General features: G+C 41.2%; 1 protein-coding gene across 1 annotated transcript in view; it reads right to left on the minus strand.

Moving 5' to 3' along the window:
• LOC127831137 (catenin beta-like) overlaps positions 1-16,582 on the minus strand; it is a 49,906-nt gene that overhangs the window by 11,748 nt on the left and 21,576 nt on the right. Inside the window, 1 exon segment of the mRNA XM_052356127.1 lies at positions 464-614. Within this exon segment, the coding sequence (XP_052212087.1) occupies positions 464-614 (151 nt within the window).

Here is a 16,582-nt window from a genome sequence, read left to right on the forward strand (position 1 = left end):
GGACCCATAAATTTATGTCTGACATTAAATATGTTTTCACAACAGTTTGAAATATATTGTATAATAGCATTACCAAAATGCTATTACATTATTTGTACAATCCAATTGCAAGGTATTAACATCTAGAAAGGCCATTCTTTCAGTAAAAATATGCCCTCAAAAAAGAGAACAATTACTGTACAAGCTTCTCTATTCTAGCTCCCTTACCAATGTTCTTCCCCAATTGAGGATATGAAAGGGTTTAAAAAAAATAAATATATCTTTTAAATTAAGTTTATCTCCCATCAAGTTCTATAAGTTGAATCGTATTAAATACAAAAATATTGAAAACACTCTTATACATAATTTTTCTTTTTTAGGAGTAAAAAAACAGCCAACATTTTTCAATTTTAGTCAAAACAATGCATTTTTCCTCAACTCAAAGTAACCCTGCCCAAAGTGGAAAAAAAGGCACACTGCTTACCAACTCCCTCATTCCTCGAGTGGAGCAGTTCAGTGAGCGGTGCGGTGGCGCCCTCTCGCTCTATCAGCACGGCGCCCTCCTTGTCCGCCGCCAGCTCACTCAGAACGCCTGCTGCAACACGCTGGATGTTCTCAACAGGCGAGCACAGCAGCTGAAGTTACATTTGGTAAATATTATTTTAGTAGTAGGGATATAAACATTTGGATTTCGTAATAAACCAGGACATAACAGGAGCTGAAGTTACATTGGAAAACATGTAAACCCTGCACCATGCAGACACGCTTTGACACATCTGTAGTCTCTAAAAAATCAAATTCAAGTAAGGTCCTTCATTTACAGATTCAAGTTTTAAAGTCTTCATTTCCAACCCTAAGATACATATGAGCAACAAACAGCATAAAACCTGAACAGACTGTAAGCTACTTGAACTCGTTTATGGTTTTATGCTTGTTGAATATAGTCAGTTGAACTTTGCTTCTGAGTGTGAAAGGATTGCTTTTATAGCTAGGAAAATATGAACATGTGGATTTTGCATTCTGCTTATTACAGAAAAATGGCATTCCATGACTAACAGGATTCAAAAAAACATTTGACATATTAACACATCCAATTGAGTTCATTAGTAGTTGTAAACCAGTATTGACATTAAAAGGAGTAAATAAACTGAATAGTGGATACAATCACAATTCTGCATGACGAGATAATTGTAGGAATAAACACTTCTTGAAAATTAGTGAAAATCCGTAGACCCTATTTGTAAAGAGTTAGAACGGTAGATGACAAGAGTTATGTGTGTACCACGAATCGTTCTCTGTCCTGCGAGTTACCGAAAACTGTTCAACTACAAAATGGCCGAGGATGTGACCGTACGTGCTTTTTGGGTCACTTGAAGAATGCATAAAAATCCTTCGTGACCACGAAATACAAACAAATACGAGGTATGCTGTTGGCTACAGCAGAAAAGGCTTTGGCAAAAGAAGTACCGGTAGGTCACCAGCAGTCAAAATACATTATTAATATGAAAAATGACTAGGGAGTAGGGTTTGTTTAACCATGTGCGTTAAGTGTGTTTAAATCGGTGTGTAGATATACCGAAATCCTATTAATATTAATAATTTATCAAAATACTGCGGATATTAAGATAGAATATTGCATAATTCACTGATAAAGCAGCAGTATAATTAATTCCCCCACCCAACCTTCCCCAGGACCCTACCCCCCACCCCAGCTTACCCCTTGGTTTCCAGATTGTAAAATGTACACCTATTGTGTTTGGTTTGACTTTTCAACAACAAATAATAACAAAAATATGCAGTTAAAAAATCTCGTATAGGTATGATAAACAGGAATGGCAACTCGAGTGTTCTCGATGAAAACGGTCTTGTCCAGTGTTCCTCAATCTTTCGTCAATAGGCACATAGTGCGTTTTATACTTTGTGTTTATATAATACATTAACACAGGTTCTTTATTCAAACTGTATTTTCGTCAATATTCCTTGTTGAAAAGTCAAACCATTCCCAATATGTGTACATTTAACAATCTGGAACCCCTGGGATAAATGGGGGTGGCAATTTGGGTCCGGGGAAAGTCAATATACTTCATTTATTCGCATGCAAAATGACAAGAGTAAGAAAAAACACATGCTTTATTTGTATTTTAGGTCACCAGCCTTCAATATGCTTTATATATTCATATTAAAAATAACAAGAGTTAGAAGAAACATATATATCGTTTACTTTTTTTGTTATCGCCACTTTTTTATTTAATCAAAACATTACTGTCACGTTTAAACGTTTGAACGGCCGCGTTTCATGTTTTGCTCAAAAACCTTAACAAAAACAGTTAACCTTTAAACGCCAGTCTATATCAATAAAATTCGTTTTAGTTCATTACGTTGTGACGTTTCAAAGCTTTTTAACAGCTGCCAGGGCCCTCGTTTGGCATTTTTTACTGCCGAATATCGGCGGCTTCCCCCATGAAAAAGTATACTTTTTTCCCTTATTTCAGCTATAAATCCCCCCTCCATTTTTTTTAATGTTATACCTATGTTGCCTGCAGGTATGGTGCTACTTACTTTGATTAGTTATTTATTTATATAAATCATATATAAATATAAATTAAAATATCGCAATTTTAAGTGCTCAGTGGTTGGTGAAAAGATCTTCTAAAATTCCCATTTTCGCCCAAAACGACGCAAAATTCCACCCTCTAAGGGCCCCGGCCCCAATCTCCCAAAGTGTAGAGAGGGCCCTCGCTGCTGAAAAAGACTCGTATTAAAAACTATTTGTATCCTGTGCGCCAGATGGCCCTTATTCACAATACCGTAAGCATAACAATACACCATGTATGGACTAGACCTCTTGAATATTTAACGCGCATCATCATGAATTTCCCGGCTTTTGTTGCATGAGAATGCCCCGAATCCTCTTGAGCATTCAACGCGCGTCGGCCCGAGGAAATATTCACGACGTTTATTCATCGCCATTCATTTCTCGAGATATGGCGAACAATCTCCGTATAGGAACATTTTACTGAAATTTAAGTATGCATCTTTTGATATACATCGTGTTATAAGTAGAACGTTAAAAAATTAAAACTGGTTTACTCTTGTTTAAGGAATGTTGGTAAATAATTCACATTCGTGTCAAAATATTACGGCATGTAAGTAGACAAATTGTAACCCATTGTTTAGACAACGATGAGAACAGTTGGTTTTAGTATGACATCATGTGCGAATGGGATATGTACTAAATAAGTACTACTTTCAGTTTGAAGAAGTGATGGAACTGATGCGTGATTATTTTAAAATGAACATAGGGATACCGTTTAAACGGTAACGTTTCGTTTATTTCATTTCGTTTAAACGTTTAGAAAAATTTGTAAACGTGACACCCTTACTCTTAACTAGAACATCAGTTATAGACATAAACAAACCTTTTCATTAAGTACATGTAATAGCTTGTTATGTAGCAAACATATGGTAATAGTAGAAACATAATCAATTTATTTATATGTTCTTGTTTGTTATTGAATCAGGCTCAAATATTTTCAACAACAAAAGGGTCCAGTGGCTGAATGGGAAACCGTTCCCCATAGCCTAAGGCCTAAAGCATGTATATTTTGTATAAAACATTGTACAGTAGACATTTACAATGTTTCTTTTAATAATACTGAAGTTGTTAAAATGATGTACCACAATCGGCATTGAAAACAAAACTTCTGTGTGTGTTCAGATTGAATTTCAGTGAATGTGGAAGTGATCAATAAGCAGATTTGCACTTCATTACAACCAGCCTAAGGTAATTGTGGCTGCTGTTATGTAAATGCAAGTCTGTTGTAATCATCATATTGTAATCATACATGTATTGTGTGTTAAAATGCAAGGAGGATAATCACAGGAGGAGGATGCAAGGAGGATAATCACAGGAGAGGATGCAGGAGGATAATCTCAGGAGGGGGATGCAAGGAGGATAATCTCAGGAGGGGGATGCAAGAAGGATAATCACATGAGGAGGATGCAGGAGGATAATCTCAGGAGGGGGATGCAAGGAGGATAATCTCAGGAGGAGGATGCAAGGAGGATAATCACAGGAGGAGGATAATCTCAGGAGGAGGATGCAAGGAGGATAATCTCAGGAGGAGGATGCAAGGAGGATAATCACAGGAGGAGGATGCAAGGAGGATAATCTCAGGAGGAGGATGCAAGGAGGATAATCACAGGAGGAGGATGCAAGGAGGATAATCTCAGGAGGAGGATGCAAGGAGGATAATCTCAGGAGGAGGATGCAAGGAGGATAATCTCAGGAGGATGCAAGGAGGATAATCTCAGGAGGAGGATGCAAGGAGGATAATCTCAGGAGGAGGATGCAAGGAGGATAATCACAGGAGGAGGATGCAAGGAGGAGGATAATCACAGGAGGAGGATGCAAGGAGGATAATCTCAGGAGGAGGATGCAAGGAGGATAATCTCAGGAGGAGGATGCAAGGAGGATAATCACAGGAGGAGGATGCAAGGAGGATAATCTCAGGAGGAGGATGCAAGGAGGATAATCACAGGAGGAGGATGCAAGGAGGATAATCTCAGGAGGAGGATGCAAGGAGGATAATCTCAGGAGGAGGATGCAAGGAGGATAATCACACGAGGAGGATGCAAGGAGGATAATCTCAGGAGGAGGATGCAAGGAGGATAATCACAGGAGGAGGATGCAAGGAGGATAATCACAGGAGGATGCAAGGAGGATAATCTCAGGAGGAGGATGCAAGGAGGATAATCACAGGAGGAGGATAATCACAGGAGGAGGATAATCACACGAGGAGGATGCAAGGAGGATAATCTCAGGAGGAGGATGCAAGGAGGATAATCACAGGAGGAGGATAATCACAGGAGGAGGATAATCACAGGAGGAGGATAATCACACGAGGAGGATGCAATGAGGATAATCTCAGGAGGAGGATGCAAGGAGGATAATCACAGGAGGAGGATGCAAGGAGGATAATCTCAGGAGGAGGATGCAAGGAGGATAATCACACGAGGAGGATGCAAGGAGGATAATCTCAGGAGGAGGATGCAAGGAGGATAATCTCAGGAGGGGGATGCAAGAAGGATAATCTCAGGAGGAGGATGCAAGAAGGATAATCACAGGAGGAGGATGCAAGGAGGATAATCTCAGGAGGAGGATGCAAGGAGGATAATCTCAGGAGAGGATGCAAGGAGGATAATCTCAGGAGGAGGATGCAAGGAGGATAATCTCAGGAGGAGGATGCAAGGAGGATAATCTCAGGAGGAGGATGCAAGGAGGATAATCTCAGGAGGAGGATGCAAGGAGGATAATCTCAGGAGGAGGATGCAAGGAGGATAATCACAGGAGGAGGATAATCACAGGAGGAGGATGCAAGGAGGATAATCACAGGAGGAGGATAATCTCAGGAGGAGGATACAAGGAGGATAATCTCAGGAGGAGGATGCAAGGAGGATAATCTCAGGAGGATGATGCAAGGAGGATAATCTCAGGAGGAGGATGCAGAGATAATCTCAGAGGAGGATGCAAGGAGGATAATCTCAGGAGGAGGATGCAAGGAGGATAATCTCAGGAGGAGGATGCAAGGAGGATAATCTCAGGAGGAGGATGCAAGGAGGATAATATCAGGAGGAAGATGCAAGAAGGATAATCTCAGGAGGAGGATGCAAGGAGGATAATCTCAGGAGGAGGATGCAAGGAGGATAATCTCAGGAGGAAGATGCAAGAAGGATAATCTCAGGAGGGAGGATGCAAGGAGGATAATCTCAGGAGGAGGATTGCAAGGAGGATAATCTCAGGAGGAGGATGCAAGGAGGATAATCTCAGGAGGAGGATGCAAGGAGGATAATCTCAGGAGGAGGATGCAAGGAGGATAATCTCAGGAGGAAGATGCAAGAAGGATAATCTCAGGAGGAGGATGCTAGGAGGATAATCTCAGGAGGGGGATGCAAGGAGGATAATCTCAGGAGGAGGATGCTAGGAGGATAATCTCACGAGGAGGATGCAAGGAGGATAATCTCAGGAGGAGGATGCAAGAAGGATAATCTCAGGAGGAGGATGCTAGGAGGATAATCTCAGAGGAAGATGCAAGGAGGATAATCTCAGGAGGAGGATGCTAGGAGGATAATCTCAGGAGGAGGATGCAAGGAGGATAATCTCAGGAGGAGGATGCAAGGAGGATAATCTCAGGAGGAAGATGCAAGAAGGATAATCTAAGGAGGAGGATAATCACACGAGGAGGATGCAAGGAGGATAATCTCAGGAGGAGGATGCAAGGAGGATAATCTCAGGAGGAGGATGCAAGGAGGATAATCTCAGGAGGAGGATGCAAGGAGGATAATCACAGGAGGAGGATGCAAGGAGGATAATCACAGGAGGAGGATGCAAGGAGGATAATCTCAGGAGGGGGATGCAAGGAGGATAATCTCAGGAGGGGGATGCAAGGAGGATAATCACAGGAGGATACAAGGAGGATAATCACATGAGGAAGATGCAAGAAGGATAATCTCAGGAGGAGGATGCAAGGAGGATAATCACACGAGGAAGATGCAAGAAGGATAATCTCAGGAGGAGGATGCAAGGAGGATAATCACAGGAGGAGGATGCAAGGAGGATAATCTCATTTGGAGGATGCAAGGAGGATAATCTCAGGAAGAGGATGCAAGGAGGATAATCTCAGGAGGAGGATGCAAGAAGGATAATCTCAGGAGGAAGATGCAAGAAGGATAATCTCAGGAGGAGGATGCAAGGAGAATAATCACAGGAGGAGGATGCAAGGAGGATAATCTCAGGAGGAGGATGCAAGGAGGATAATCTCAGGAAGAGGATGCAAGGAGGATAATCTCAGGAGGAGGATGCTAGGAGGATAATCTCAGGAGGAAGATGCAAGAAGGATAATCACAGGAGGATGCAAGGAGGATAATCACAGGAGGATACAAGGAGGATAATCACATGAGGAAGATGCAAGAAGGATAATCTCAGGAGGAGGATGCAAGGAGGATAATCTCAGGAGGAGGATGCAAGGAGGATAATCTCAGGAGGAGGATGCAAGGAGAATAATCACAGGAGGAGGATGCAAGGAGGATAATCTCAGGAGGAGGATAATATCCAGGAGGAGAATGCAAGGAGGATAATCACACGAGGAAGATGCAAGAAGGATAATCTCAGGAGGAGGATGCAAGGAGGATAATCACAGGAGGAGGATGCAAGAAGGATAATCACAGGAGGAGGATGCAAGGAGGATAATCTCAGGAGGGGGATGCAAGAAGGATAATCTCAGGAGGAGGATGCAAGGAGGATAATCTCAGGAGGAAGATGCAAGAAGGATAATCTCAGGAGGAAGATGCAAGAAGGATAATCTCAGGAGGAGGATGCAAGAAGGATAATCACAGGAGGAGGATGCAAGGAGGATAATCTCAGGAGGAGGATGCAAGGAGGATAATCTCAGGAGGAGGATGCAAGGAGGATACTCTCAGGAGGAGGATGCAAGGAGGATATCTCAGGAGGAGGATGCAAGGAGGATAATCTCAGGAGGAGGATGCAAGGAGGATAATCTCAGGAGGAGGATGCAAGGAGGATAATCTCAGGAGGAGGATGCAAGGAGGATAATCACAGGAGGAGGATAATCACAGGAGGAGGATGCAAGGAGGATAATCACAGGAGGAGGATAATCTCAGGAGGAGGATACAAGGAGGATAATCTCAGGAGGAGGATGCAAGGAGGATAATCTCAGGAGGATGATGCAAGGAGGATATTCTCAGGAGGAGGATGCAAGGAGGATAATCTCAGGAGGAGGATGCAAGGAGGATAATCTCAGGAGGAGGATGCAAGGAGGATAATCTCAGGAGGAGGATGCAAGGAGGATAATCTCAGGAGGAGGATGCTAGGAGGATAATCTCAGGAGGAGGATGCAAGGAGGATAATCTCAGGAGGAGGATGCAAGGAGGATAATCACAGGAGGAGGATGCAAGGAGGATAATCTCAGGAGGAAGATGCAAGAAGGATAATCTCAGGAGGAGGATGCAAGGAGGATAATCTCAGGAGGAGGATGCAAGGAGGATAATCTCAGGAGGGGGATGCAAGGAGGATAATCTCAGGAGGGGGATGCAAGGAGGATAATCACAGGAGGATACAAGGAGGATAATCACATGAGGAAGATGCAAGAAGGATAATCTCAGGAGGAGGATGCAAGGAGGATAATCACACGAGGAAGATGCAAGAAGGATAATCTCAGGAGGAGGATGCAAGGAGGATAATCACAGGAGGAGGATGCAAGGAGGATAATCTCATGAGGAGGATGCAAGGAGGATAATCTCAGGAAGAGGATGCAAGGAGGATAATCTCAGGAGGAGGATGCAAGAAGGATAATCTCAGGAGGAAGATGCAAGAAGGATAATCTCAGGAGGAGGATGCAAGGAGAATAATCACAGGAGGAGGATGCAAGGAGGATAATCTCAGGAGGAGGATGCAAGGAGGATAATCTCAGGAAGAGGATGCAAGGAGGATAATCTCAGGAGGAGGATGCTAGGAGGATAATCTCAGGAGGAAGATGCAAGAAGGATAATCACAGGAGGATGCAAGGAGGATAATCACAGGAGGATACAAGGAGGATAATCACATGAGGAAGATGCAAGAAGGATAATCTCAGGAGGAGGATGCAAGGAGGATAATCACAGGAGGAGGATGCAAGGAGGATAATCTCAGGAGGAGGATGCAAGGAGAATAATCACAGGAGGAGGATGCAAGGAGGATAATCGCAGGAGGAGGATGCAAGGAGGATAATCTCAGGAGGAGGATGCAAGGAGGATAATCACACGAGGAAGATGCAAGAAGGATAATCTCAGGAGGAGGATGCAAGGAGGATAATCACAGGAGGAGGATGCAAGAAGGATAATCTCAGGAGGAGGATGCAAGGAGGATAATCTCAGGAGGAGGATGCAAGGAGGATAATCTCAGGAGGAGGATGCAAGGAGAATAATCACAGGAGGAGGATGCTAGGAGGATAATCTCACGAGGAGGATGCAAGGAGGATAATCTCAGGAGGAGGATGCAAGAAGGATAATCTCAGGAGGAGGATGCTAGGAGGATAATCTCAGGAGGAAGATGCAAGGAGGATAATCTCAGGAGGAGGATGCTAGGAGGATAATCTCAGGAGGAGGATGCAAGGAGGATAATCTCAGGAGGAGGATGCAAGGAGGATAATCTCAGGAGGACGATGCAAGAAGGATAATCTAAGGAGGAGGATAATCACACGAGTAGGATGCAAGGAGGATAATCTCAGGAGGAGGATGCAAGGAGGATAATCTCAGGAGGAGGATGCAAGGAGGATAATCTCAGGAGGAGGATGCAAGGAGGATAATCACAGGAGGAGGATGCAAGGAGGATAATCACAGGAGGAGGATGCAAGGAGGATAATCTCAGGAGGGGGATGCAAGGAGGATAATCTCAGGAGGGGGATGCAAGGAGGATAATCACAGGAGGATACAAGGAGGATAATCACATGAGGAAGATGCAAGAAGGATAATCTCAGGAGGAGGATGCAAGGAGGATAATCACACGAGGAAGATGCAAGAAGGATAATCTCAGGAGGAGGATGCAAGGAGGATAATCACAGGAGGAGGATGCAAGGAGGATAATCTCATGAGGAGGATGCAAGGAGGATAATCTCAGGAAGAGGATGCAAGGAGGATAATCTCAGGAGGAGGATGCAAGAAGGATAATCTCAGGAGGAAGATGCAAGAAGGATAATCTCAGGAGGAGGATGCAAGGAGAATAATCACAGGAGGAGGATGCAAGGAGGATAATCTCAGGAGGAGGATGCAAGGAGGATAATCTCAGGAAGAGGATGCAAGGAGGATAATCTCAGGAGGAGGATGCTAGGAGGATAATCTCAGGAGGAAGATGCAAGAAGGATAATCACAGGAGGATGCAAGGAGGATAATCACAGGAGGATACAAGGAGGATAATCACATGAGGAAGATGCAAGAAGGATAATCTCAGGAGGAGGATGCAAGGAGGATAATCTCAGGAGGAGGATGCAAGGAGGATAATCTCAGGAGGAGGATGCAAGGAGAATAATCACAGGAGGAGGATGCAAGGAGGATAATCTCAGGAGGAGGATGCAAGGAGGATAATCTCAGGAGGAGGATGCAAGGAGAATAATCTCAGGAGGAGGATGCAAGGAGGATAATCACACGAGGAAGATGCAAGGAGGATAATCTCAGGAGGAGGATGCAAGGAGGATAATCTCAGGAGGAGGATGCAAGGAGGATAATCTCAGGAAGAGGATGCAAGGAGGATAATCTCAGGAGGAGGATGCAAGGAGGATAATCTCAGGAGGAGGATGCAAGGAGGATAATCTCAGGAGGAGGATGCAAGGAGGATAATCACACGAGGAAGATGCAAGGAGGATAATTTCAGGAGGGGGATGCAAGGAGGATAATCACACGAGGAGGATGCAAGGAGGATAATCTCAGGAAGAGGATAATCACATGAGGAGGATGCAAGGAGGATAATCACAGGAGGAGGATAATCACACGAGGAGGATGCAAGGAGGATAATCTCAGGAGGAAGATGCAAGGAGGATAATCACAGGAAGAGGATGCAAGAAGGATAATCACATGACGGAAATTCAAGGAGGATAATCTCAGGAGGAGGATGCAAGGAGGATAATCACAGGAAGGGGATGCAAGGAGGATAATCTCAGGAGGAAGATGCAAGGAGGATAATCTCAGGAGGAAGATGCAAGAAGGATAATCTCAGGAGGAGGATAATCACACGAGGAGGATGCAAGGAGGATAATCTCAGGAGGAGGATGCAAGAAGGATAATCTCAGGAGGAAGATGCAAGAAGGATAATCTCAGGAGGAGGATAATCACACGAGGAAGATGCAAGGAGGATAATCTCAGGAGGAAGATGCAAGAAGGATAATCTCAGGAGGAGGATAATCACACGAGGAAGATGCAAGGAGGATAATCTCAGGAGGGGGATGCAAGGAGGATAATCACACGAGGAGGATGCAAGGAGGATAATCTCAGGAAGAGGATGCAAGGAGGATAATCTCAGGAGGAGGATGCAAGGAGGATAATCTCAGGAAGAGGATGCAAGGAGGATAATCTCAGGAGGAGGATGCTAGGAGGATAATCTCAGGAGGAAGATGCAAGAAGGATAATCACAGGAGGATGCAAGGAGGATAATCTCAGGAGGAGGATGCAAGGAGGATAATCTCAGGAGGAGGATGCAAGGAGGATAATCACAGGAGGAGGATAATCACACGAGGAGGATGCAAGGAGGATAATCTCAGGAGGAAGATGCAAGGAGGATAATCACAGGAAGAGGATGCAAGAAGGATAATCTCAGGAGGAGGATGCAAGGAGGATAATCTCAGGAGGAGGATGCAAGGAGGATAATCACAGTAGGAGGATGCAAGCAGGATAATCACATGACGGAAATTGAAGGAGGATAATCTCAGGAGGAGGATGCAAGGAGGATAATCACAGGAAGGGGATGCAAGGAGGATAATCACAGTAGGAGGATGCAAGAAGGATAATCACAGAATGAGAATGCAAGGAGGATAATCACAGGACGATGCAAGGAGGATAATCACAGTAGGAGGATGCAAGCAGGATAATCACATGAGGAGGATTCTAGGAGGATGCAAGGAGGATTATCACAGGGTCACCGAGTGTACATGATGCAGGAAGATGCTGATATTTCATTCCGCTGACAGAAATTAAGAGCCTGACCCAACATTGTTAAAGTAGAATACTAATAAATTTAAAAAATAGAAGCATACCAATACTCGAATTCACAGTAAATGAGATACATCAACATCTAATTTACCAAATTACAATGATGGCAGAATATATTCTTTTACAAAAAAAATGTTCTAAAACATTAAATGTGTTATCATTCTGTGTAGTTATCATAGTATTTTTATGCCCCCCTTCGAAGAAGAGGGGGTATATTGCTTTGCTCATGTCGGTATGTCGGTCTGTCTGTCTGTCTGTCTGTCTGTCTGTCGGTCCGTCCGTCCACCAGGTGGTTGTCAGACGATAACTCAAGAACGCTTGGGCCTAGGATCATGAAACTTCATAGGTACATTGATCATGACTCGCAGATGACCCCTATTGATTTTGAGGTCACTAGGTCAAAGGTCACAGGTGAAGGTCACAGTTACTGGAAATAGGCATTTTAAGGATTTAGCATGGTTCAAACAAGGGAAACAACTACCGTTTATGCATGTTCTTTTTTGTTACAGCATTTGCCTCCCTTGTAATATATTTAAATTTTACCAAATGTAAGGCTAACTGCATTTTTGTAATGCATTGTATCCACCACCACCACCACAACGACGACGACCACCACCACCACACCCACCACCGCCACCACCGTCACCACCACGACAACCACCACCACCACCGCCACCACCACCACCACCGCGACCACCACCACCGCCACCACCACCACCACCACCACCACCACACCACCACCACCACCACCACCACCACCACCACCACCACCACCACCACCACCAACACCACCACCACCACCACCGCTGTTCACAGTGACAAAAAACGTATTCACACAATGGCTGCTACTACAACTTATAGCCCATATAGGGTAGCATGCTTGTTTTACAAACAGCCCTTGTTGCTTCTTTCTTTGTACAGGAACTAGCATTAAGGAGAAGATGCCTGTGTGAAGGTGTTACCTCTTCATGGCAAAACAATACAATACAAATCTGAAATTGTGTTTGTTTCTCCCGCAGTCCTGCATATGCATTTTCTATTACTGTTTGTTAATGGTGTTTTGTAGGGTTATTGGCCTTTTCTTGTGTTTAATTTCAAATTAATTTAAGAACTGTGGATGATTATTTTTAGCAAATTTTGGTAGAGTTAGTTAGTTGTTGCAGTGAGGGTCTGTTAATGACATTTAAAGGAGTGTGTTCACAGATCGATGATTTTTTATGCCACATATATCAAACATAAAAGGATACTGTATGAACGTGAGTTAAATACATGTATACATACAATTAAAATAGGTGGGTACGCAGTGTTTAAAAATATGTGCGAACTAAAACGAAAATAAAGATTCTAATACCGAATTGGAACTTAAGTATCAAGAAATACATGAACATGTAGGCAAATATTGTAAGTTCAATAATTTTTTTCATGAGTTATTTCTCTATGAAGTGTTGTGCAAAGTTATACAAACTTTCGTTTCTACTGAATTGCAAAGGTAGCTTTATTGTATTTTGATGATAAAAAGTCCTTACACACGTTTCATATGCCAACCACTTTGAACTTGTATAGCCAATATCTGTGACAAAGCCCACTCCTCGAGCATTACTTGTATGTGACAGCCTTTTGTATTATGTATTGTTTTTGTATAATTCAAGCTCTATAAATAAATTATGCATATATTTTTGCTATAGTGAATCACTGTTGTGTCTTGAGTATGTATTTATGAGTATGTCTTTTAAACTTTAAAAACGTATTTGCTCACTTATTGCAATGTTGTAAAACATAATGATCGGATGATTTGTAACCGAATAAATAATAATACATTAAGCAATTTGTTTAAGTTTACTTAAGTAAGATCATTTTGAACAATTTCATATTAAATTTTTGCAACATTCCACTACATGTATCAGTATGTGTAACATCACTACGGTACATAATATGACCGAAAATGCATAACGTCATTACCTTTAGAACGACCGAAACATAATTTTTTACTTTGCTCTCAAAGGCGTAATTAATGCTTACTAATAACTTCCATCGTAAAACGGCTTCATACATTTGCCCACTCCTCGAGCATTACATGTATGTGACAGCCTTTTGTATTATGTATTGTTTTTGTATAATTCAATCTCTATAAATAAATTGTGCATATATTTTTGCTATAGTGAATCACTGTTGTGTCTTGAGTTTGCTCTCAAAGGCGTTATTAAAGCTTACTAATTACTTCCATTGTAAAACGGCTTCATACATTTGCCAAATGATATCAATTACATAAGTAAATGTTTGAACTAGTTTAAGCCTATTTATTTTTGCTCGATTACATCAAAATCCTAAGGCTTATTGAGACACTCTCGAGTCCGTTTCCTGGGAAGAACCAGAACTTGGTATCTATCGAGGAGATAATGAGAACGCTACCCGAGTAGGGATCGAACCCACGAACTCCCGATCGCTAGGCGGACAACAAATCCATTACACCACCGCGACCTTCAATTATATTGTATATCATTGAAACTATTGCAGTATTGCTCTCTCATTATACACTAGCATGTGGTCCTTTATTTATTGTAAGTGATCAATGGCCAAAACACAAATAAACGATAAGTTTCTTCTAAACTCTTGTTATTTTGCATATGAATAAATGAGTATAATTATTATAAATATTAAATATTATAATAAAGTATTATTGACTGCTGGCACCGTGAAACACAATTAAAGAATTGCTTTTAATATCTTTTGTCATTGTGCAGGTGAATAAATGAAGTATATTTACTGCTGGCCTCGTGATACACAATTAAAGCATGTGTTTTTCTAGCATTTGTAATTTTGCATTTGAATAAACGAAGTAAATTGACTGCTGGCCTCGTGAAACACAACTAAACGATATGTTTTTTCTAGCTCTTGTCATTTTGCATGTGAATAAATGACGTATATTTAATGCTGGCCTCGTGATACACAATCAAAACATGTGTTTTTCTAGCTCTTGTCATTTGCATTTGAATAAATTGAGTACATTGACTGCTCGCCTCGTGAAACACAATTAAACGATATGTTTCTTCTAACTCTTGTCATTTTTCAATTCGAATAAATGACGTATATTTACTGCTGGCCTCGTGAAACACAATTAAAGTTTGTGTTTTTCTAGCTCTTGTCATTTTGCATTTGAAAAAATGAAGTAAATTGACTGCTGGCCTCGTGAAACACTATTAAAGCAATTTTTTCTAACTCTTGTCATTTTTGGACTCAGATGTTCAATGCAAACGACAGTTTTTTTTCTAACTCTTGTCATTTTGCATGTAAATATATAAAGTATATTGACCGCTCGTCACCTAAAACACAGTTAAAGCACGTCGTGTTTCTTTCTAACTCTTGTCATTTTTCTTGTGAATAAATTAAGGTTATTGACTGCTTGCACCGTGAAACACTATTAAAGCAATTTTTTCTAACTCTTGTCATTTTTGGACTCATGTTCAATGCAAACGACAGGTTTCTTTCTAACTCTTGTCATTTTTCTTGTGAATAAATTTAGGTTTATTGACTTGATTGCACCGTGAAACACTATTAAAGCAATTTTTTTTCTAACTCTTGTCATTTTTGGACTCAGATGTTCAATGCAAACGACAGGTTTTTTTCTAATTCTTGTCATTTTGCATGTAAATATATAAAGTATATTGACCGCTCGCGACCTAAAACACAGTTAAAGCACGTGTTTCTTTCTTACTCTTGTCATTTTTCTTGTGAATAAATTATGGTTTATTGACTGCTTGCACCGTGAAACACTATTAAAGCAATTTTTTCCAACTCTTGTCATTTTTGGACTCAGATGTTCAATGCAAAAGACAGGTTTTTTTTCTAACTCTTGTCATTTTGCATGTAAATATATAAAGTATATTGACCGCTCGTGACCGAAAACACAGTTAAAGCACGTGTTTCTTTCTAACTCTTGTCATTTTTCTTGTGAATAAATTTAGGTTTGTTGACTGCTTGCCCCGTGAAACACTATTAAAGCAATTTTTTTCTAACTCTTGTCATTTTTGGACTCAGATGTTCAATGAAAACGACACGTTTTTTCTAACTCTTGTCATTTTGCGTGTAAATATATATAAAGTATATTGACCGCTCGTGACCGAAAACACAGTTAAAGCACGTGTTTCTATCTAACTCTTGTCATTTTTCTTGTGAATAAATTTAGGGTTATTGACTGCTTGCACCGTGAAACACTATTAAAGCAATTTTTTTTATTAACTCTTGTCATTTTTGAACTCACGTGAAACACTATAAAAGTAATTTTTTCTAACTCTTGTCATTTTTGGACTCAGATGTTCACTGCATACGACAGGTTTTTTTTCTAACTCTTGTCATTTTGCATGTAAATATATCAAGTATATTGACCGCTCGTGACCTAACACACAGCTAAAGCACGTGTTTCTTTCTAACTCTTGTCATTTTTCTTGTGAATAAATTATGGTTTATTGACTTCTTGCACCGTGAAACACTATTAAAGCAATTTTTTCAAACTCTTGTCATTTTTGGACTCAGATGTTCAATTCAAACAACAGGTTTTTTCTAACTCTTGTCAGTTTGCATGTAAATATATAAAGTATATTGACCGCTCGTGACCGAAAACACAGTTAAAGCACGTGTTTCTTTCTAACTCTTGTCATTTTTCTTGTGAATAAATAAAGGTTTATTGACTGCTTGCACCGTGAAACATTAGTAAAGCAATTTTTTCCAACTCTTGTCATTTGTGGACTCAGATGTTCAATGCAAAAGACAGGTTTTTTTCTAACTCTTGTTATTTTGCATGTAAATATATAAAGTATATTGACCACTCGTGACCGAAAACACAGTTAAAGCA

Source organism: Dreissena polymorpha, chromosome 5, assembly GCF_020536995.1.
Source record: "Dreissena polymorpha isolate Duluth1 chromosome 5, UMN_Dpol_1.0, whole genome shotgun sequence".
NCBI classification, from domain to species: Eukaryota; Metazoa; Mollusca; class Bivalvia; order Myida; family Dreissenidae; genus Dreissena; species Dreissena polymorpha.